Source organism: Solea senegalensis, linkage group LG19 (assembly GCF_019176455.1).
Source record: "Solea senegalensis isolate Sse05_10M linkage group LG19, IFAPA_SoseM_1, whole genome shotgun sequence".
Taxonomy (NCBI): Eukaryota; Metazoa; Chordata; class Actinopteri; order Pleuronectiformes; family Soleidae; genus Solea; species Solea senegalensis.
Genome location: NC_058038.1, coordinates 8592546 through 8617258, shown reverse-complemented (window position 1 = coordinate 8617258; position 24713 = coordinate 8592546). Strand labels below are relative to the sequence as shown.

At 40.1% G+C, this 24713-nt stretch overlaps 1 protein-coding gene across 2 annotated transcripts; it reads left to right on the top strand.

Annotated features, from left to right (window-relative positions):
* Window position 1: 1 nt before the first annotated feature.
* On the top strand, window positions 2-24146 carry plcd3a (phospholipase C, delta 3a). Of its 2 annotated transcripts, XM_044050826.1 has the most exons (17): window positions 2-214; window positions 2562-2659; window positions 3167-3349; window positions 12121-12288; window positions 16116-16344; window positions 17379-17508; window positions 18053-18278; window positions 19728-19929; window positions 20058-20202; window positions 20497-20649; window positions 20750-20902; window positions 21239-21389; window positions 21541-21657; window positions 21871-22049; window positions 22252-22387; window positions 22689-22838; window positions 22926-24146. In XM_044050826.1, the coding sequence occupies exons 2-17, from the start codon at window positions 2626-2628 to the stop codon at window positions 23066-23068; spliced, it is 2499 nt and encodes an 832-aa protein (XP_043906761.1). In that variant the 5' UTR covers window positions 2-214; window positions 2562-2625; the 3' UTR covers window positions 23069-24146. The 2 variants fall into 2 exon arrangements, with proteins under 2 accessions (XP_043906761.1, XP_043906762.1); XM_044050827.1 differs by lacking the exon at window positions 2-214 and having other exon boundaries at window positions 2536-2659.
* The last annotated feature ends 567 nt before the right edge of the window (window positions 24147-24713 follow it).

Below are 24713 nucleotides of genomic sequence, written 5' to 3'. Positions count from 1 at the left end.
AGCGTAATTGATTTTATACGATGTGTCGCAGAAATACGTGGTTTTTGTGCAAGTTTGGTGATTAAACGTTTCGCTATAAATATCCCGTGTGTTGTGCGGAGTGATACGCTGTGGGGGCAGTGGCTGGGAGAACTCTGGATTCAGCGTAAACAAACGACATTTACAGTGAAGCCGCCGCCGAGAGCGCAGCTCCGAAACCCTCGTTGTTGAAAGGGTGGGTCCGGCGTTCTCACACTCGCTCAACCAGCCTGCTGCCAGTGGATGGAGTGGTTTAGATCATTTCCGACTATTTATTCCACTCGTGTACTCCGTGTGCAGTGTTAGTTCTCCACTGTCGTGTCAACGGCTAAGGATAAGCTAAACAGCTAACGTTAGCCGCACGTTAACGTCAGTTAGCGTATGAGCGCTTCTGTGATACAGCTGCTTAACGGAACACTGCACCATTCCATAAAGTGTAAAGCCACACGCACAATAACGAAAAGAAAAAAATAATAATTTTGAACACAATGAAAACTATTGTCTTGGGCCACCCAAAACGTCCACACATAGACTATAAAGCTAGGATAATGCTAACAAATGTACGCAAAGGTAGAATGTGATAAAGTTAATAAACAAAGGAAAGTCGACACGTTTCCACTGTAATGTACCTGTTATGCACGTGAAGATATAGCTGCGAATACAACAAAGTCAATACGTAACCAAAACCAACAATTACATGTATTACCAACGTGAGCTAAATGCTAACTAGGCCCGTGTGCTTTACTGGGTCAGCGTAATTGCTGGAGATGAGCGCTTACCTAGAGACATTTCGATTGCAAAATTACGATTAATGTTAGCGCTTGTATTACGACTTCTTTGTTATAATAATGTGGGTCACATTTTTTTCAGAAATGCTCTTGGTTTAGAAACAGGCGTTATTTGTATTAGGTCAGAATGTGAAACCCTCAAGGAACTATTCCAGTTTCAGGAAGTAGACAGTCCCCCTGATCTTACATGGCAGCTCTGAAGCTTTTAGTCAGTTTATTGCTGGTTTCTTTTGTTTACATACAAGATTAACAATCTAGTCAAAGGTTGTTCTCACATTTTTAATAACCAGTTTGTGAAAATAAAAAGTGCTGATAGAAATATGGTTTTAAAATATATATGACACAAAGTTATTCATTTTAAAAGCTTAAAAAAATATATATAATTTTTTAAATAGTATTATTATTACCATTCTTCTCTTGTACTGCACACATTCTCATACACAGAAGAACTGTTAGGAAAGAAAATGAAAAGAGGTAGTCAATACACTGACTTCATCTTTAATTGTGTGCTTACTTCCCCCACAATTTTTCACCCAGCTCTGCATGGTGGTAGACATGGCTTGTTCAGTGTATGACCTCTTATGGTGGGCGACTGGTCTGGTCTCCTTACATTTGCTCGTAAAGACCAGGAATCCAGTGACTTTAAACAACACAGGTCCACTGTTTCTACTAATAGAAGCAGACAGAGTTTCAGGTCTGGCAAATAGGCAAGCTAAACTGTGAGTCCTCTGAGGAAGAGCTTATATGTTCCAGTTAATATGATACCTAATGACTACAGAGATTGAGAAATGACACCAAGTGTTCCCATCTTCTTGAATTAAAGCACAGTGCAGCTACAGAGGCAAAGCTGTTCCTGCATAGATCACACAGCTTGTGCAGGATTAACAGGCATGACTTAATCTCTCACCCTGTCTAACATGGTTGTTGCTGCTATTGAGAAAAGATGACCGTTATTGTTTTAGGCCTACATGTGGCCTTGAAGTGTGAATTCAAAGCATTGGCTGTTATCCATCCCAGCACAGGAAGGCTGTGCTTTTTCGATTTTCATAAAGACAGCAGGTCCACATCAGTATGTGATACAGTGAGGCCAGCACCAGAAAGACCAGCAACAATAAATTACTTGGGTGAAAGTAACATATTGCTCACTCCACCCACCCAACCAAACCTGTTTATTTGAGTGTGTGTGCTCACAATCCCACATGTCATGTGGATACCTCTGGATCAGGGATGATCACATTTTATTCCCTCCATGACAGGCCCAGCTCCAGACCACCCGGTCCTACTCTCCTTTCTGTTATAACTCCATTACTAGGACTTAATTAAGTTTCCAACCAGTGCTCTCTGGCAGTGTGGCCACCTCTCCATGTAGCCACAAAATGATTTTAGACAAAAGTTTATCTTCCACACAGCAAAGCACCATTTAGATCCGTGCATCTGGGTGCAGAGGGTGGATTTGATATTACAGAACTGATTGTTATTGTTGTTAAGTCTGTGGCAGTTACTTCAAACGACCATCAGGGGTCACTGGTCCCTCATTCATTGGAAATCAATAGGATTTGGGGGGGTTTCTCCTGTAAAGTGCAGGCGTTTTTCTACCTCTTGCTTTGTGATCAGTACTTACTTAGTAATTAAAATGTACTGTTATTGTACTAAAGAGGTACTGTTATCCAAATAGGTCACTTTCTTTTCTTTTTCCATTTATTTTCGAAACAGTCATAGGCTGAGTGACCAACAAGTGTTTTTCACCTCAATTAGATGAATAGAGGTTCCCTGGTACTATGGCAGACAGACAGAGCTGGCACCCCACAGCCTTCCAGCAATGGACGTCAATGTGCAGTCAACTACAGACCCATGTAAGTGCAGAAAGTAACCTTTTCATTTGTTCCTTTTCACCTCCACTCAGTTTTCCCTCATATGGTGGGAATCAACTTTTGTTGGATATTAACCTGTAGAATAAAATGGCTATGTACATCTATTTCTTGTAACACCACCAAATCCATCACATGTAAAGTGTATAAATATGAGTCCAATCAGTTTGTTTTCTAGAAGTGGCTGCTGATATTGAACGTGTGAATGCCGGAGTACTTGACCATCTTTGGTTCATGTGATTCATGTGACTCAGTTTGCTGGAGCAGGAGGAGGAGGAGATGAGGGCGCGTAAAGTGAGCGCCTGCTTTGGAGTCCAATTACGCACAGGCACGGAGAGCAGAGTCTGGTGGGGACTTTTTTCACGTGTAAAAAAAGAAAAGAAAGGATAACGGTTTGGACCCTATCTCTCCCCCTCTCCTCTCTCTCTCTCTCTCTCTCTCTCTCTCGATGTGCACAAATCCGTGTTGGTGTGCGAACACCTGCACCCACAGGCTGCGAGCTCTTCCACGAGTCGCCGCGGCAAGCCTCGAGCACTAAGTTCGCATCCCGCAGTTTTCTGCTGGAGTTTCCACAAGTTACAATCATGTTGGGCAGCGGCAAATCACCATCCACCAGTCCCAGGGAGCAGAAGAAGAAAGCGGCTGAGAAGACGGCGGACCCCATCAGGAGGCTCGGTAAGGAATCCTGCAAACTCTTGTCCGCAACTCGTCAACAAAGTTAACAATCGGCAGCCTCAGATAGAAACACCACGCTGTTTGTGCGTGTAGATGTATTACTGGCGATTGAGAATACATATGTTGTTGTCATATGAACACATGAGAGTCCTCTGGGAATTTTACTCGCACCTATTTATCCTGTTTATTACACTGCTGCTTTGATATTTACATACACATTTGGCAAGATTGGGACGATTTCAGAACATATACAATATCAGTGAAACAGTGGATTTTCTACACGTTGACTTTTCCTTTTCTATACATCACTTGTTGAAGTAGCAGCCTTTCAAAACACATGATTCTAACTTTTCCTATTTTCCATAGTTACTCTCTGTATTTTTTAATCTGATAATGCGTGTGAAGCAGTTCACGGCAGCTGTCGTTTAATGATAGGGTCGGTTGGTAATTTCCAGAAGATGACAGCTCACACATTGACACACCAATCTGAAGTGGACTGTAGGTGTGTATGTGGGAGTACAGGGGGTGATCATGTGTTTATGAAGAGCTGAATTGCTCCCTGACCCACTGGTGTGATTCAGGCGCTATAGTCCACCATTACCATCCCATTGCTGCCCACTCTCTCTCAGTCCAGCACTGATTTAGTGCCCGCCCCTTCACACAAGCCCACTCAAGCAATGGTCACAACTCACCCAAAATAGACACCTGCTGAGCAACAACACAGCACCTGTCAGGATCTACTGAATAGACCCCTGGATGTCTGGAAATATGGGCTGCTGTTGATGCCATGCATGCCATTTGACCTACTTAACACAAGTGTTATATGTCGTTCCAGGCAGTAAAATTCAGTAATTTTTCTGTTTTTTTTTTTTACAAAATAAACCAAAGAGTAAATGCATTTTATAATCAGAGCTGGGATTTTGAAGTGAAATGACGATAATGTGATTAAAAATCAGCGATGCAAAAATGACTTGTTATAAGAGGAACATTACCAGAAGTAAACACATCTGATGGCATGCTTGCTCAAATATCAACTGTCTATTACTGAGAACATGATATTTCTCAATCAAAACAAAACAAAACAACCTTAGGCCATGTAGAAAGAGGCGGAGCCAGAAGACTGGTGTGTTGTCAAAGGAGAGTTAAAGCTGAAACAATTAGTCTCCAACGATCACTTCATGGGGTACATTGTTATATAGATTCAACAAACATTTAATGTAAACAATTAAATCATGACCTCATAATCTGACAAAGAAGAAAAACACATGTCTCATGTTACAAGGGGAAGCTTGACATTTGTCACATTGCTCTGCACCAACCATCTGTAAAATCTCCCTCTATAGCTCCTGCTCCAAAGCAACTCAAATTCAGGGTCAGAGGTTATCTCATGACTGGTTAACTGGGAGAAAAGGTCACAGTGCAAGAAAGGAGTTAAAATGTTAAACTTGAAAATAGCAAAACCAAGTGGAATGGAAGCAGATTAAGACTTAAATATACAGTAGATCTTTTACACATAGATGGTCACAAGAGATCACAAGGTGTGGGGTGCTTGCTTTTTTTCAAGACAATTGCTCTGAATGTCCGATGTTTTTTAAAGGTCAAGTACGTACGCATTAGTCAGTAAAACATTTAAAATACTTACATATAAACATCTAAGTCTGACTGGAATTGTACTATATCAAATTTCTCATAGTCGGACTAACACACCCAGATATTTTGACTGGGAGTTGAGCTGCTAATGCACCTTCAGTTGGACCAGAGTCGGACTCAAGCCAGCCTGGGCGTTCTGAAATAATAGCACCAGAACACCAGAAATAATAGCATACCTTGAACTGGTCCACAAAAGAAAAAGACAACAACGACAAAAACATGAGGAAATTCAGGCGAGGAGACATATTTTATGCTTTGTCAACTTTTAGAATTTCATATTTTTAAGTAAATGAATGTCAGAAACAACTATCTGAATGCTAAAATCCAAAACTACACCCATTTATACTCTACACAAAAGAGAAAAATATAGAGTCAACGGTCCTATTAATGGATCGACTGTGGTCTTAAATTCCACTGCAGCATATCCATAATTTCTTTTTAAACCTACAAAATAATCACTTAATGGAATTAAAAGTAATTGTCATAATGTGTTGCCAATTTCCCCTGCTGAAACAGAATATCGTTGTTTATTTTGGCTTTGATCAAACAAAAATCCTGCTCCCCAGATTAAATTCATGAGAGCTGGACTCACAGTAGTGTGAGTGCAGAGATCCAGTTCTCGGTATGGACGCAGACTATGTTGAAACTCTTACACTATGCGTACGCTTATTCATATTTAGTGGTGCTCTGAGTTACGAAACTGTATCTTTGTGCCTGTAATACACAGCTGTCACCGCTATTTTGGATACTGCATAATGAAGCAAGTGAGGTCACCACCCCTGACCCCGAAAGCCTTATTGTCACAAATCAGTGAAGTGGCCTTGAACATACATGTACTGCAGCCTTTTAATCCTCACATCAAATGAAAACAGCACATAGTTCTGCCTTAGAGAGTCAAAGGTCTTGTGTCATGTGGTGTCACAGGACTATTGTCCCACCTGTTTTTTCAAACATGTCTCATGTAGGGTATTTTTTTCCCCCAGAGAAAATTGTGGCCTGTGAGGTCTGTCAGGTCAGGTCACCCTTGAGTGTTTTTGGAGTTTGGACACGTTCATAGATTACACCGACAGGTTTAAGGGATTTGCAATCGACTGTTTTGCTAACTCTTGAGTTTTTATTGCATGCACATGTACCTCCCACACAGCTTTACAAGAAAGTAGATGTTTACATAAAACCAGATCCAGTTTTTAATTTAGACAATACCACAATGAGCCCAGATTAAATCATAATATTCTGATGACTTTCCCTGTAATTTTAACGAAAAACAATTATCAAATATAATGGAGTATATACTTCTACTTTTTTGTGTGTACATTTCGAGTCATTACCGTGCGTTATGGTTATTTTTCAGTTAGAACAGTTTTGTTGTCCAATGGGCTTTTTTAAGGACGGCCATTTTGACTGGTTACAGTAGGAAAAGCACAGGCTGAAATGATCATATGAAAGATAGCTGAGTACCATTTAGCTTCCTCGATTTCAGGATGCATGTTGACTCACTGTCACACTCTCCTTCATTTACATGAAGTGAACAGTGCCAGCGTTAATGTGCTTTTCCTGCTAAGACATTGTCAAAATGGCTGCTGTGAAACAGGTAATCACTTCATTACTAAATCGACATTTGTATACTTGTGATTTTGAGACAGCCTTGAAGGAATAATAAATATTTGATACCAATATTAGACTCATTTCAGCAACTAAATGAATTAACAATAAAAAGAGCATGCAGTCTATGATTATAATCATTGCTCTATGATAGGAAAGTGCTACTAACCCGAAGACTCACAAACGTCTTACCACACAGCTCATACAGTCTGGTTTCCTGCTGCACATGTATTTCCTCGATTTTTTTAGGAGGAAGAAGAAGAATCCCTGCAACCAAACATCAAGTCAGATGTCATTTCTAAAACAGAGTCACTTACAGAATTTGGAGAAAATCCAAATGTCAAATGTCAAAATTCACTTCCATAGTTACTTAGTAATTATTTCACATTCCAGATAAGGTTGTGATATAAATCCTTGTTGTAATGACCTCTATCTACGTTGTTAATCTTGCTTCTTAATGACTATATGAAATATATATTTCATTTTGAAAGAGCTGCATGATGTTTTTTTAACTGAAAAGAAAGAGTTCCAACTCCAAAGTGTGTCTTTTTAAAGAGTGGAATGTCATTGTTTTTGGACCTCGTACTGTATTCAGAGCGGCAGCCTGGGCTGCCCTACTTGCCATATGACCTGTCTGCTGTGGACAGCTGTGGGACAGAACTGAGAAACTTTAATTGGTCTGTCACCTACATCAGCAACACTTTAACTGGTCTATCTTTATGCAAGTGTACAACCTAGCTTGCCGGCTCTTATGACAGTTGTTTGGCTGAGGGAAATGTGAACCCTGCTTCAAGAGGAGCTGGTATGTGGCCCTGCGTGAAGAGAACTCAAGCACACACAATCTCTTAGTGACCAGCTGATTTGGTTATTTTCTTTTCGGATCTTCCTTTCAGCTTGAAAACTCCCCCGCTGCTTGAATGGTCAATATACCCAGAGAAAATAAGCAATTCATACAAGCAGAATGTATTATTTTTGTCGATCACTGAAATGTTAGCCATGCTAAAAGTTGCGTGGCTTTAGGGAGGCAATGTCCTTCTGTTGCTGGGCTCACCACCTTTTCCTGTAAATATTAGTAAACTTTTATACATTGATGCTAAATTCACTCCAGCTGCTTTCCTGTTCTATTAGGAACCATAAGAAGGTAGATAGATTGTTTTGGACCATTGATGATCCAGAAGAAATAACCCAGCCCAAGAAATCCTTGTACATGAACTGGCATTGCCACAATTCCAGCAGAAGAAATACAGACCTAACCTTTGCTGCCTTGAGACCAGTTGCTCGATGTGTAGCCCAATTCCAGTAGCTACCTGGGTCTTAGATTTGTTTCAGGGGTTTTGTATAAAATATTACACAATCATTCATCGTTCCCACACATGAAGAGCCATAGTAACTTTTGGGATTTCTTGCATCGTAATGTGGTTCATGTGAAATCATATCCCATCCAGACTAGGGACAGAATCGGTATCGGTCAGTATCGGTTCCATAAAGGTCAAATTCACTGGACCGGATATCAGACAGATAAAAAGTAGAATCCGATACAATCCAAAAATCTCATCTATAGTCATGTTTGGGAGACAAATATTTGTTACACAGTTGAAGAATTATGTCTTTGAAATGTATCACCACAAATATGTTGCTTCATAGTTCATAAATGGTCTAAAATGACTGATTGGAATAATATCGGTATCAGTAGATACTCAAGTTTTTTAAAACATTATCGGTTTCGAGTAAAATTCGACCTGTCCAATTTAACCCCAAATAGCATTTGTTTGAATTCAGTTGCATTGAGATGGTGAACATGGCTTACATATAGCAGCTTGTTTACATTGGCATAAGAATTTGTCTGTGCCTCACACACACAGCCTATCAGCACATACTGTAGCTGCACACTCTCGCTTGAGCTGTCTTTCCTCTCTAAGGTTAAGATGTTCCCCCCTCTGTGCTGTGTTGAAACAATTGCTTTAGAATACATTAGTGTGTGGTTGCTAGCTCACTGGCATGCAGGGCTCTGACCATGTGATGCACTGGATGTCAACCAGATTTCCTCCAGGACGTGATGAAAAGAAAACATAGTGAATATCTCCACCCCAAAGAATTATAGACACCCCCCTCATTTACACCGTTATGAAGAGGCTCGGGAGCATGCAATGTATCAAAATGTGCTTCTGCTTTAATGCCCTACTGTTGCCCGCACATGCAGACTTATACTCAATTGTTCTGCCCCAGTTAGGAATTAAAACGATGCAGGTAGGTAGTAGAGCAAGAATGTCATCAGAGGTGGAGAAGTGGGTTGAGTCACAGGCGGTTAAGGCAGTTTGGGCAGCTTAGCGTGGCCAATGACCTGCCATTAATCACGTCCTTGTGCTCAGCTTGTGGGAATGGCCTGTATGTGGTAACAGCTTGGAAAAACACAGTTGTTATGGATGGAGGGCCGGTGGTGGTGTGTGTGTGTGGGGGGTTTGAGGGGTTCTTTTGTGTACGACCCTGATGGGGAGAAAGTCTCGGCTGCACCCAGTTTGTTTCTAGTTGAGAGGGGGATGAAGTTGAAAGCAGTTTCTATTGTGCAGTTGCGATGGGGCCCTCTGAGGAACTGTGTGTCAGCCATTTGGCACCGACTGTATGTTAAACTAACTGTGATTGAGGGGAAAAGAGGATGAAAGTATTCCAACGGTGCCTGCACAAGTCTTTAGAGGTGAGCAGCGGAAGAGTAATTTCACAAAAAGTTCAGACCGTTCCCTTCAAACGTCTCCACGAGAGGCCCGATTCATCTCTTTCAAATCAAGCAATTAAATGTAGCTGAATGTCCTTTATTAGCAATATGTATGTATATGTAGCTGCAATTGCATTATTTTGTTGTGAGCTTCAAACCAGTTTACTCTAATGTGGATTCTTTAAATACTCAATTGTGTGCATTTTGCAAGCCAATTTAGAGCCCAAATAATTCAGTATTTTTCAAACCTGTTATTTTGAAATTATGCAAACAATCTCTCCCCTATGGAATTAGGCTGGTGATCATCAGTTAATGTCTTCATCTCCACTAAAAAAGTCTTATCCTATCACAGTAAAAACTGGCCAAAAATACAATAATGCCTAAAAACCAAAACCAAATAAAGATCTAGGTGCATAAGTTAGTGTAGGAAACAAAACAAATAATGTAACGTTCATTAAAAGAACTGAATTTTAACATAGCAATAACAACTTTTTCAAATGTTCACTTTCATATAAATGTTTTCAACCTCTTTGTATTTTGTAATGTTGGCCAGACAAAAATAAGTAATTTGAAGACACACTAGCCTTTAGGAAATTGTAACTATATGATAAGAAAAGTATTGTTTGCTTAAGTGATAATTAAAATGCTTCTTTAAAAGGCCATAGACACCACAATGAATCTTACATTAACAAGAAAAGTTGAGTGTCTTAATTTACAATCTCACACAGGTTTGCTGTTGTGACATATGTAGTTTTAACATGCAAAATGTCCACACAGTATTGGATTGTACCATGAACCTTTGGAATTGGAGCCACAGAAACAGATGTGTAAACTGTCTTTTGTCCAAGAATAACAACAGCTTTAGAATAGAGCAGCAAGTGATTCATCTGCCAATCACTTTAACATTATTCCATAAATGGTTTGGATCAATAAAATACAAGGAGGTAAAAAAAATCCATTTGGACTCTTGGTGTTTACCAATGAAAACATACTGTATTTAGAGTACAAGAATATTAAAAAAGAATTGGGATACAGAACTTGTAGACTTCAATCAGTTTACCTGATTAGTTGTGTCTGTTCTTTTGTGGACCTAATTCAATTTCATGTGGAAATGGCTCTGGTTTGGTTCCTTACGCCTTCTTGCTCTGTCGCGTCTCCTCTTCGTGTCCACCTTTCGCGCCACATGACCTTGAGCCTTCCCTGCGATTCTTTTGACGCCAAGACATTTCTAACCTTGTCCAGTCGTGTTAGCCCTATAGCGACCATCGTAGCATTTTCATCTCCGCAGTTTCTAACTTCCATGACTCGAACTTTCTTTGTCCTGACTCATTATTGGTGTAAGTTTGGCAGGGCTTTTTTTTAATACTTGCTTGCCTGGCTAACAGCAACCAAAAGTACCACTTATTTTGGGGTGGCGGAGGGGAGGTCAAGCGGTGTGCGCCACCGTTCAACCCCGTTTGATACCTCCACGTTTTTGTCTCTCGTCACGATTGGGGTGTCCCCCAGGATAGCTTTACGTCCTTCTGGACCATTGTTTTCTTACACCTACTAAATTAAACATATTTGTTTATCTCTGTGTGTTTACCCTGTGCAGGATGCATCGTGGCCTCATGGATAATGGCTGTACTGGATGTTTCTTTTACGAAAATACATTTAGTTTTTCTATCATTTTACAAGACAACGAACAGATCAAACAGTGCATTATAGTACCTTGTTCTTGTCTCTATGTGACAGTGAATCTGCACAACTCAGCCTTAATAGACTGTATTGTTCATTCCCCATGTCTGTTGGGAATGAACCTTGTTCTAGTGCTTTCATCCTTTATTTTCACCTGCAACAAGCCCTGACCCTTTCAGTGTTCACAACACATGAAGCTGCATGCCTCCATTCTATCGCTCAACATTTTTCTAAGCAACTGTGTGTGTCAAAGTCATTCTTGAATATATTTCCATCCATAGTAACATCTGGGGAGAAGTAGAACGAGCAACGCAGGCAGACAGACAGTGTGTAATTGCTATAACGGCCCCAGTTCCTGCTGTCTGTTGGCCTGCTGTTGTCCCATGGGAGAGATTAACTTCCAAATTATCATTTCTAAATTACACTGAGTTGTAATTCATTTTCTAGACATTAAAACGTAGTCACTTTTCAAGACAATCCCTGTCGACAAACATTATCGAAATCATTTTCTCTGAGGATTGTATATAAAACAAAACCCCAGGTTTTGGGTATAAGCAGAGAAGTGTTGACTACACACATGAGGTAAGTTTGACAGACACAGTCATTAAGGATTGTTTTTCAGGGGAATGTTACTGTTGAATAAGAGTTAGTCATTTTTTCAAAGAAGTAACACCCACTCCTGGGATTAGGGAGAGAAAACAGCAATAATGATATTTGGTGATGTGGTATTTGAATAAATCAGACCTGACTCACAGCACACAGAAAGATAGAAAAACATTACAATTCTTCAAGGAAATTATGATGATGTTGTTCCACTATCATATTCTTACTTGGATGTTTTAGGAAATGTGTGATCTTTAGAATCCTTCACTCCTGATTTTCAAAGGAATCCTACAATGTTTATTTTATGATACAAACTTCCAACATTGTCACAGCATTGATAGTTGGTAAACATGTGTAGTTATAGATTTGTGTTGAACCGCGTATGACTCATGCAAAGCAAGTTTTGCTTGTCAGTATACAATAAAACCAAGTCGCACCAGTGAAACTCCTGTGACGCAGTAAAACTGAATCACATGATTGTTTTTCTTATTACATTGTATTACATACTGCATGCATTGTGTTCCTCCAGGGCTCCTGGAAAATGAGGACGTACACATGATGATGCAGGGCTCCAGCATGGTGAAAATCCGCTCAGCACGGTGGCAGAAGAGTCGAAACCTGCGGCTGCTGGAGGACGGACTCACCGTGTGGTGTGAGTCCACCAAGAGCTCCCGTAAAGCCAAAGCCCAGCAGACATGTAAGTGTGACATAAATGTGTTTGTTATTATGTTTCCATAATGAAAACAGAAGACACTTAAGCTTTACTGCGAAACCTGAGGCACAGACTTATCTGTCGACTCAATCATTCACTGAATGTTGTTGTTTGTTTTGCTGCCAGCAAACCCCGGGTTTAATGCTATACGTCACCAGTCATACATTTGATTGTCTTTTATATTCTTTCATATCTCACTTTTTTGTATTTCTGTCTGTTGTTTTAATTACTTGGACTTTGAATCTGGCAATAAAAAGTGAACTGAACTGACTATCAGATCAGTAGAAAGGGTTTTGCTTAGCAAGATACCTATCTACAGACCAACAACAGACCAATGCAGAGTGGAATGTGCAAACATTCAGCCCAGTTATTGTTGAGCTGTTTTATCCTGGCTTTAACTCATGCACTTTTCTCCACTCTGCCTTGTTTCCATGTGAGTGAGGAGCAGAATCATTTTTCAACAGTTTTTTTGTACCAAAAAAACTCTTAGTAAATTCCAATACTTAGTAGATGTAGATATAATGTGTTGGGCAACATCTCCTGTGCGAAAAGGATTTACTAACTGTGCATTAGAGGGTTAGGTTGGCATCAGCTCAGTATAATGAGTCTATTTTCAGCAACGTGCAGAAACAGAAAGTGAAATCTGAAGTTTCATCCACCTGTTAATTCTTTTCAAGAGGGCAGGAAAATTGGAAATGCATAGCAGAAAAAAAGAAGTGGATGAAATGATTTTGATCAAAGTATTTTTTAGGAAACAGAAACTTAATTTGATACACTTGAGATCAGGACGCACCCATTATGTTTAATTATTAATTTGCAGCTATAAATCTACTTATTTCTCATCTGCTTGAAATGAGATCATATTACAGGTATAATAAAACAGAGACTTTATATGTGATGGGGTGATTATTCATTTTAAAAACAGTTTAAATCCTGGACATAGTTTTAAAGGAACAAATAAGCTGCTTCAATCTCAGTAGAGGCTTTTTACTGCCTCATATTTCCTCTGTTGACACAGCAAAGGTATGTAAATAGGAGGGAGTAGTCACAGGTTATTGCCATCTACCCTTGTGCAAGGGCATTTATTAATGTTGAATATATGTTTTCTTTTCATATTTGGAGTCAAATATTCTGTGGTGTTGAAGATGTATTGCTATAGGACTTAAGGTGGGGATGTGTCAGGTGACATGGATGATATCGTTCCTTTCCAGCCTCTGTTGTTTTCTTCTTTGTTGGCTAACCTTTATAGTTCTCCTGCCTCCTCTCTGTTTGTGCTCTCTCTCCTGATGTTGAAATGCACTTTAATGCTAACCTCCAGTGGCCACAAAACAGTGGCTGGGTGGGCACGGCAGGTTTATGGGTCAGTGGGTGGTGAAGAACTCTGCATCCATGCCAGAAATAGACACACGGTAGTCGAGTTGCAGTGTGTTACATTTTTCACAGTGATGACGACAAGTGATTTGAGGGCAGTGTGAGTACATCTACAAACACTGATAATGCCTCAGTGGACAAGCTGCTGAGCTGATCTGTGTCTCTTTGTGTGAGTTCTGAATGGAGTCTTGGCTGAGTTCCTCTTTTCCAAGCTCCAGGCTTTTCTCCACATCCAGTGAGATCTGTGTGTGATCCCACTTTGCATCATTTAGCACTATTATTTTGTGTATTTTCTTCTCCGCATGTAACACACACACACATGTCACTTTTGTCATGTCTGGGATGACCATAGAGGAGGAATGTGGAGTCATTTTTGAAGAGGTGGACAGCAGAGGCTTTTGCGACCTCCAGCAAGAGAATGAGTCTATTGTCAGCACTTTATTGCACAACTGAGCGAGCACCATTCTGCAAGCTCCTGTACTGAATAAAGTTGTTGTGTCAGGATCCTTTTGGAGCCAGTGTGTGTTTGTGTTTGGATACATTTGTAAATTTCAAATGATATCTTGTCTGCTTGTTTGCTTTTGGCCTGTAACCCTTTAGATACTTTGTCTTGTAATAGGAATATGATATACAGTTCAAGTAAAGAGTAAAGAGTAAATTCTAAGTACGAATCAAATGGCAACCAGTCGTGACGTAACACGTAACAATCTGAACTCCCATTATGAAACCTCTAGATTCTGCACTCACACATGATGTGCTTTTTCCTCTAAGTCATTTACAAAAGTAAAACCATCTTCTATTGAGAAAGAGCTGAAACTAGCAATTGAGACCATTAACTCCTCGGGAAAACGTTTACTGACATTGTAAATTAATTGATATTCAAACCAAGGTTGTTTTGGGTTGTTTTTTTGCAACCAGAGGAGTCTACCTGGTGGTTATTCAATATATTCTTTATATTTTTACTTTTTTAGCTTCACCCAACAAACCGGAAGAAATATTTGTCAGTCCAGTCTCATTAGTAGTGATACTAAGGATTGTGTGTTAGTCTTTTGGTCAAGACTGTAATATCTACTGCCGGGCGAATTCCTGTATTTGTATCCAGCAAATATTTGACATTTCTGCTTGAGAAATCATTTCAGGAGTTGCCAGTTTTTATTTTACTTAGTTGCCAGCCTCAGAGTTGTTTAGTTATAATAAGCAAATGATAGCATGCTAACACACAAAGCTAATACACACAAACCAGCAGTAATACCCAAAATAAATAGGTTACTAAACATTTCTTCATTAAATGTTTTATTTATTTATTTATTTATTATTGGCATGGAAATAGGAAAATAATGTCTCCTGTAGGAACAAAAAACTAGAGCTGAACCAGCTCTGTGTCAACAGCTGCTGCAGTGATCATAAAATGCTTTCCACAGATAAAATCACAAGACAGAGAGCTGTATGATTTGTTGTGCTTGTCAAGTAAAGTAGCTCTGATAAAGCCAAAGCATCCCACAGATGGAACTGTGTGATTTATCAAATCTACATGTTAGCGATGCCACATTGTGTGCTTGCTAATATTAGCATTTACATCCTATTGCCTCACATAGCCACTAGAATGTCTTTGGACTATTTAGCCTTGTTTTATTTGAAATAGCATAAAAGGTGATGCTCCATATAGGACTTATTCAGTCACCACTTTGAGAGAGTAATGTAAGGATGTCCAGCGTTCACTAATTTTATCAGTTTATGTGCTGTAAAGGAGATGCTGATATGAATATTGACTACAACATTAGCCTAAATAGGCCGCTACCTCCTTGACTCCTATGCTGGTGCCCTCTTCAACAATTATTATTATTTTTTTACATTTATTTATTTTGCTCAATTAAGAAAATGTATCTGCATGAGTGGGCAAAATATTATATTAATTTCACAACAGAAGACTAGTTTGGCACAGGGAAAAACATATATATATCGGTATTGGCCAAAGTACTCCCTATATATCGGATATCGCAAAAAGTCCAATAATGTGCATGCCTAGCATAAATGACTAAAGGTGCTTAAGAATAATTCTGAGATTAATTCAAAGAATGATTACCTGAATACATTTTAAGGATTTTTTAGAAAAATATAAATTAAATGCAAATAAATTCCACATAAGTACCTAAGAGTCATTATACTGCAGGTTAAGATTATCATGGAATAAGAGCTCTTGTATCTTAATGAGACCTTCCTGGCTTAATAAAGGATAAATAAATAAAATGCTGACATCTTTGTATACGTGTAGTTAAGCTGTCACATTGCTATGTCACTCTGCATGGTGGGATTAATGATTCCCTAAAAACACTCCGCACTTGACCTTTAGCTGTCGTGCTCTGTGTTGTTGTCCTGCCAGGCCTGTGTTTACTTAAACATTATTAGCCTAAACTCGTCTTCCTTTCTTTCCCCTCTGGCAGTTGCAGTGACAGAGGTGGAGTGTGTCCGTGAAGGCTGCCAGTCGGAGAACCTGAGGCGCGTGTCTGCGTCAGTGCCTGAGACCCGGTGCTTCACAGTGGTCTTCAGAGGACCCAGGAAGAGCCTGGACCTGCTGTGCACCTGCGAGGATGAAGCCCAACGCTGGGTGCGGGGGCTCCGTACTTTAAAGGAGCGAGTGGCCAACATGACTCAGAAGGAAAAACTAGACCAATATCCTTCCCAATTTCCAATAAGCTACAACAAATATAGTCCAGCTGAGGCAGCACTGCTATGCTGACTGACTGCTGTCACATGTGCTACTCCGTGTCCACAGCATAGCTAAGGTGAGAAGTAATGACTAGATAGAAAAGCTCTGTCTAAATATAGTAAGACTATTACTGTTAATTACAATCCCTCATGACCAGGGTTTAATATAAGTATCAGGCAGTGTATAACATTAAGATTATCTCCTGTCCTTATTTCTCTCTCTCTCATTTCCCCTTGACACACTTTAGTTTTGTGAACATATACACAAGTATATCATCTCAATGTTGTCTTGTTATCTTGTTTATAAAGTTCCAGACTGTTAACTTTCAGTAGCCTAGAGGTTTATCATACTCTGTGTCTTTTTCTCTTTTGCACAATTGCAGACGAAACGAGCCTCTTGTTGCTATTTAGTCTTTTTTTTACATTTACTTCACATAATATTAAATTGGCTGATGTTTCTGCCCCAAGGGACATATTGTCATTGCATACTACCTGCAAAAAACACTTACTTTCCATTTACTCTGTAAATGCACCTTTACCTTTTTCAAACAACCCACACAGAGTCTGTTCTGTGACACAGCAATAACAAAACACTCAATGGCAATTTGGTTTAACACACATCGGCATTGACATATAGTAGATTGGGACTTTTATTCACATTTTGATGCGTCAGCTGGAACTGTCAATGGCTGAAATCCTATTGTGGAAAGAGTGCATCACTGTGAGCTTTGATCTGTAACATTGTTGTCTTACAAATGACAGTTTTTGATGATCAAAACTGGAACCACACCTAGTATTCATCCTTATCAAATCCTTGTACTTACATTAACCACAGTTGACATTTTGCCAGACACTGTAGTACTTCCGAATAACTATAAACAGACAGCTTATTTCAGCTGTTTCAGGGTCTTGGTATCGTGAACGCTGGCTCAACTGTTGTTGTCATGTCATACTGGGATACTTAAAATGAACAAGATGTATTCCTTAACTCTCTACACTTGGATCCGAGGCTACCTGAGGCGAGCAGATCAGAACCAAGACGGCAAGATGAGCTACGACGAAGTCAAGCGGCTGCTGCAGATGATCAACATTGACCTGAGTGAGCATTACGCCCGCTGTCTATTCAAGGTCAGCGTCATGTGTTGTTTTTTTTGTTTTGTGCCTATGCAAAATCAATAGAGTCAATACTGTACAATTCATATGAGTTGAATTCTGAAGGCACAGGGATGCAGAGAAGGTGATGTTTCTGCCAGTTAGGGTTGTATCACACTGACTCTTGAGTCCTGAGTCTGTGTTAGATTACCAAACCAGCAGCAGGCCAACCACCACCTCCCCCACATCCGATTCCCCTCTGTTATCTTCCCCACAACAAATCATGAGCCAGTTATTTCTTTATTGTTGGGGATTACAGCCTGCCATGTCCCTCAGCTCTCTATTACAGCTGAGTTGTTAGTTTTCATGCTCCTTCCTGATGCACTTTCCAATAGTTACCCTCTTCAGAGAACCATATTTCTTAATGCGAGTGTGCACAGATGGATTGAATTATTATGGAGAAGCTTCTCCCACAAGGAATTGTAAGCACTCCCAAAATAAAAAGGCACTGTGTTTGTCTTTCTCTCTACGTGTTTGACTGTTTGTCTTTTTTAACGCCTCCCTCTTCTCTACGTCCCAGAGGTGTGACCGGTCCGGTGATGGCCGTCTGGATCATATAGAGATTGAGGAGTTCTGCAGGGAGCTCCTGCGACGGCCCGAGTTAGATGCCGTGTTCAGACACTATTCAAGTAACGGTTGCGTGCTCTCCACTGCTGAACTGCGTGACTTCCTGGGAGACCAGAGCGAGGACGCTTCGTTGAATCATGCTCAGAGTCTCATCCTCACCTATGAGCTCAATGACTGGGGTAGGTCTTGAGAGCATTCATTAAGAGATTTAAAACAATATTTTCCTAAAATAAATACTGTGATTACCTCTTGTCCCACGGGCTCTTAATGGACAAAATAGTGATTTAGGCTTTCACAATGAAGGTTTTTACTTTTCATAACATCAAGGCGGCATCCGCTGCTGCCAAAAAAGTGATTTACTTAATCTTTCCATCTTTTGCTTAAATTAAAAGAAGAAAATAATAACTGCCATAGCTGAAATAAGAAAAAAAAAAAAAAACACTTCATCTCTTAAGTGAATCTAAAAAGGGTTTAACTTTTAAGGAACAAATAATATGATTACTGAGAGAGAAAAAATGTTTTAACTTATATTAAAGGTTCAGTATGTAAGACGGGGCCACACAAGAATGGTTAGTGGCGAGCATTGGTGCTTCACGTTCTCTCAGGTACTCTCTATAGTTCTGTCACTTCGTCCCACAGTCCAAAAACATGACCATAGGTGTGAATGTGAGAGTGAATGGTTGTTTGTCACTGTGTGTTTGCAATGGACTGGTGATGTGTCAAAGGTGCACCCCGCCTTTCACCCTGTGTCAGCCGAGACTGGCTCCAGACAATGGGATCAGGAGTGTCTTAAGAATGAGTGACATCTAGTGGTGAGACTACATATTGCAACAAATGGTCTCCTCCATGTACCCCTACTTTTTTCCTAGTGCATCAGGGAACTGTGGCCTTCACAGACCGGACAGGATGTCATTCTTTTTTAATTTATGCAATTTTTAAACACTTTTACATGCTGTTTTTTTTTTTATCTGTTCACACTGCTGTAGAAACATGGCAGCACAAGGTGGCTGCCTCAATATAGCAAGGCCCTTGCCTATAGAAGGCTTACTCTAAGTCTACGAAAAACCAAACTGTTTTTATTTTAAAGCAATTATACACTTTTAGAAAGTATTCTTTTTAAACTGTCCTTAGATTCAAGTAATAAACATTCAACAAAACCTACATGTTTAGGTGCAAGACATTCAAGACATTTCACAACTTTCTGTTAGACATTGAAGTTACGAGAGAGATTTAGCACAAACTCTTCCATCTATTCTATATTTCATTTTTCTATATTTTATTTGAGTTGAGGCAAAACACATGGTAGATTATCTCAAGGCCCTAGAGACATAACTACAGTACAAGCTTAATCAAATAGATGGTGCATTTCTGTTGCTTATTCTATTTGTGTAGTTTTGCTCTTCTGTGGATGTTGCTGTACAGCACTTTGGCCAATTGCATTGCTTTTAAAAAATGCGGTATTAATAAAATGTGATTAACTGAATTGGAAAGAGTGAAGCTTAAGTGTAGAGAGTGTGTGTGGCTGCCTCTTGAACCCAAACAAACAGGGATGAGAGCTGGTTGCTGAAGCATTTTGCTGGTAAACCTGCTCAAAGACAAGTCACCTGAAGCAAAACCATCTATTGCAGCTCAGAAGAACCAGTTCATGACCCAGAATGGTTTCACCATGTACATGCTGTCATCGGAGAACGATGTGTTTAACCCTGACCATACCAGAGTCTATCAAGACATGAGCCGCCCCCTGGCCCACTACTTCATCTCCTCCTCGCACAATACTTACCTAACCAAGGATCAAGTCACCAGCGCCAGCAGCACGGAGCCGTACATCAGGTATTTTGACACCGACTGCTCCGTCACCATCAATCTCCGACAGCATTCATGTCATCTCATTCTGCAGAGAAGCCTTCTCACAATGATTGCCCAGTGGTGCAATATAAATGTGTGTATGTCCCTGTTAGGGCTTTGAATCAGGGCTGTCGCTGTGTGGAGCTGGACTGCTGGGATGGAGACAAAGGTGAACCTGTCATCTACCACGGCCACACCCTCACCTCCAAAGTGCCCTTTAAAGAGGTCATTGAAACCATCGCCCAGTATGCCTTCAAAGTAAGAGAATCTTGATTTATCTTTATCTTCATCCTCAGCTGTGACAGTGTGCATGCTGCTGCTCCTCACCTCGAATAAATTCCAGCAAATTCAGTGCAGATTCCTGAGTTTTTGCTTTCACCGCCTACCTCACATTTAATGGTTACATTCTTGGTTCCTGGACAACTCTGTGGTATTTTAATTTTGACATGCTACAGTATATATTATACGGTTTGGTCCTGCCTTGCTATTGTGTGATCTAATTGCATTTTTATGTCTCAGCATAACAGTTTGTGTCTGTGTGTCTCCCTGCAGGCGTCCCCATACCCTCTAATTCTATCCTTAGAGAACCACTGTTCCGTGGAGCAGCAGGCTGTGATGGCTAAACACCTCCGCACCATCCTCGGCAGCAAACTGCTCACAAAGCCCCTCAGTGACAGCCCCCTGAAAGAGCTGCCTTCTCCTGAGGTACAAAGCACACACACACATACAGATGAGTCCATTTTCCAAGACCTCTGGTTATCTGGTTTTCTAATGGAGTAATTTGTCTCAACAACCTTGGCTGCAGGAGCTGAAGTGCCGTATTCTGGTAAAGGGGAAGAAGCAGATTCCTCACCTGGGCCAGCTGGACAAAACAGGCAGCAGTGCCAGCTTCTCCTCAAGCTCCGAAGACGAACTAGCGATGGGCAATAAGAACACACCCAAGAGGGATCCTGCAAGGGTCAGTTTAAGCAAAAACACATCTTTTAAAGTCCAGTGTGTGACAATTAGTGACATCTAATGGTGAGATAGTGTATGGAGTATTGACAGTGCATCGGGTTTATAAGAGCAGAGCTTCATTAGTGCAGTAAACTTCAAGATACATTACCTGTGTTTTGGCTGTTTTTTTCATTTGAGCTGCTGTATAGATAATGAAGACCTCCACAAAACACGGCCCTTGTGTGTTATGTGCCTTAAATATACATAAAAGGCTTATTCTAAAGAACCTATAAAAACTTTTTTATGTTTTGTGGCTTATCAACCAATTTTCTTCTATGTTTTCATTTGTCCCTTGCAGGTCTGTTCTAAACTGAGCCCCGAGCTTTCAGAGCTGGTGGTGTATTGCAGGAGTGTTCCCTTCTGTGGGTTTGAAAATACAGCAGAAAAGGCGCCAGATGAAATGTCCTCCTTCTCAGAAAGTGATGCCCTCAGGCTCATCAAAGACTATGGTGTGAAAGTAGTAATAATTGCATCCTGACATTACAGAAAGAAAGTTGAAAAGATTCCATGTTATTGCTTTGCTGCAGCTGATTCTACAGAAAATATGATCAGCCTTCCGTGGATCATGGCATGTGTTTTTCTTTCTCTTTTCATTTTAAGGAAAGTTTTTTGTTCGACACAACAGCAGGCAGCTGAGCCGGATCTATCCCTCCGGCCAGCGCCTCCAATCATCCAACTATGATCCCCAGGAAATGTGGAACGGTGGATGCCAGATGGGTTAGTGCTCCACTGTAGAAGCAAGGATGGCAGTTAATGAAATCAATTCATTTGACAAACATTATGCAGTCAGAATGGGCCAAAGAAATGCTATGCTGGCTTATATTTCTATACATTACTGCCAAATCAAAACGCATTAATGACACTAATGTCATTGGCTGGGATTCAAAGTAGCCGTGTTACTGACTCCGCCCTCCTCTTGTTGCTGTGCAGTGGCTCTGAACTTCCAGACAGCAGGGGAGCAGATGGATCTGAACCAGGGTCGCTTCCTACCCAACGGTCATTGTGGATACATCCTCAAACCCAGCTTCATGTGCACCCCCACATCCAACTTTAACCCAGAGAACACAGGAGGAGGCCCCGGTCACATCCCCACCCAACTGATTATACGAGTCAGTGGTAACCTATTCAGTGTCACAGTGACAAACAGCATTTTAATGGATTTATATTCATTTATTGGTACTTGTATGTGATAAATCATGGGTGACAGAACAAAAGCTTTAGATTTATTGATGTCATACAATGCATTTTTGAAATAGTGAAGCCCTTTGCAAATACGAAGCACAAACTGACTGAGTTGATGTTGCTTGTCAGATAATATCCGCACAGCAGCTGCCAAAAATCAACACAGAAAAGGCGAGTTCCATTGTGGATCCACAAGTGTGGGTGGAAATTCATGGGGCGGCTATCGATAATGCAAGAAACAAAACGCAACGCATCGACAACAATGGTAATTCTGAGATTTAGTTGTTTGGATGTTTTGTTTTGTATTTCTTACCTTTTATCCTTCATGCATATTTAAAATGAAATGCTGTGTAAAGGTCTTTAGTCATTGTTTTTGTTAGCATGTGGAGGCAGGAGACAATGCATAACATCCTTAAGCTTCTTTATACCTCAGGCTGTGCAGTACAGATTTATTATTGACATATTATTGTCAGAGCTTTTCCTGTTTCTGTCCAACGCCACGATTAGTTTGTGTGGAATGTACAGTACGAGTCCATCTAGTTACAGCTCTTGTGCGCCCTCTACAGGTTTCAACCCAAGGTGGGACTGCACACTGAGCTTTCAGCTGCAAGTCCCTGAACTTGCCCTGGTGCGGTTTGTGGTGGAGGATCACGACCACACGGCAAAAAATGATTTTGTGGGACAGTACACCTTACCTTTCACAAGTCTCCGCACAGGTGCTCATGGAATTCCGTTAGATCCATGTTTTACACAACCATCACTGCTTTTGTGTAACGTGTTCACTGTAATCTCTTTCTTCTCAGGTTATCGACATGTTCACTTGTTCAAGGCGGACGGCTCCAGCCTGTCGCCTGCCACACTCTTTGTCCACATCAAAGTGAAACGCAGAGGAGTTCCTGTCAAAACTGTGTCAGAGCGAGTGGCCATTGCCAAAGGCAAAGTGTGACGTGCATCCGAACAAAAGCGATGTGATTATTAGGAGGGAGAGATTAATGCTCCATTTCTCAGTCCATACCTCAAGTGGTCCAATTCCCAATACAGAAAGAAAAGGTTGTTTATCTGAGCTGAAGAAGCATGAACTGCTTCAAACTGGATAATTATTCCATTTTACACAGTGGGTGTATCTGGTCATGTCAGTGCTCTAGAAACACAGCACTGATGGTTCATGAATATGAGACTCTTTTACAAGAATGGGTAAATGTTGTTGACTCTATGTAGGAGGTTAAACCGAACAGTATACGTTGGACAGACTAAAAGATGTTTTTCCATCTTCAGTCATCTGTATTTTTTGACCTGACAAACACTTTAACATGTTTATACTTAATAACTTATTAAAGCATAGTTCCAAAAAAAGTAGTACTAACTTAAAGAAATCTAAGAACTACTAACTGTGTTTAACAGAAATGACAATTATTGTTTTTTAAACTATTGTTTCAGAGATAACTGATTTAATGATATGTCCATGATTTTAGTGTATACTATAGTCCATGAAAGTTGAGCATATTCAATGTCTTATAGTTAGTCTTACTTTTGCTTTCTCTCAGGAGGAAGACTTTTATTTTTTCAGACAAATGACGGAATATTTCCACAATTTACAAAGGAACTTGAAAAACAAACAGTATTAACGTGCAGATGTGCTTATGTTTACTTGTGCTCTTAAAATGTTCACTTATTGTATTTGCTTCAGCAGTATTTCACAAGTGCTTCAGTCAAATTGAGTTTGACTTTTTCTCTTTGTATTGTTTTTGCTTTTGTTATTATGTCAATTTTTGCGATTATTTTCTAATCTAGTAAATTAGAACTCGAATTTCAGTGCAGCAATCCAATACGTAAAATGCCTTGGTAATTAAAAGGTGCTGCACATTAATTACTGTAATGACAGTTTATATAATATATGGTCAGATGTGTTTCAATAATAATACTACTTTGTAACAAATGGTGCTTAAAGAGCTTACGTCATGTGAGAGGCAGTTGTTATACTGTGTACAAGAGAAAGTACTGTTTTCATAAAAGGACTAATTACACATCACTGTGTGAGACCTTTTTTGTTTATAGGTACACTTTAAACAGAGATTAACTGTAGATGTGAGTGTGCGTGCATGTGTTTCTATAGTTGATGGTTGGTGATGGTAACGTAGTCTGTAGTAGGCTGTGAGGACACATTTTTATTCAAACCTATCTTTGTGAGAACATTTTGACCTTGTAAGGACATTTTGGCTGGTCATGGCCTTTTGAAGTTAAGGTTGGGTATTTAGTTGTGGTTAAGATTCGGGTATGGGGCTAGAGAATTAATTATGTCTTTGTGTATGATTTTGTGTCCTCACGGAGAATGCTGTACAACAATTTGTGTCTCTATAGGACCTTTTGTGGTATAAACATTGACCAAAGCCTCGTCCCAATGACGCCCAACCTCATTTCTGAGGCTCTGATTAAAATTAGGTAATTTTTTTGTTGTCAAAAAATAAAGGTCAATGCAGTGTCCCACAAAATTAGCCGTGCATATATGCATGTGTAACGTATGATAGTATGTACTGTTATGTATAAAATGCTGAATTAATAAACCATTACTTAAAGGTTACCCTTAAGACATG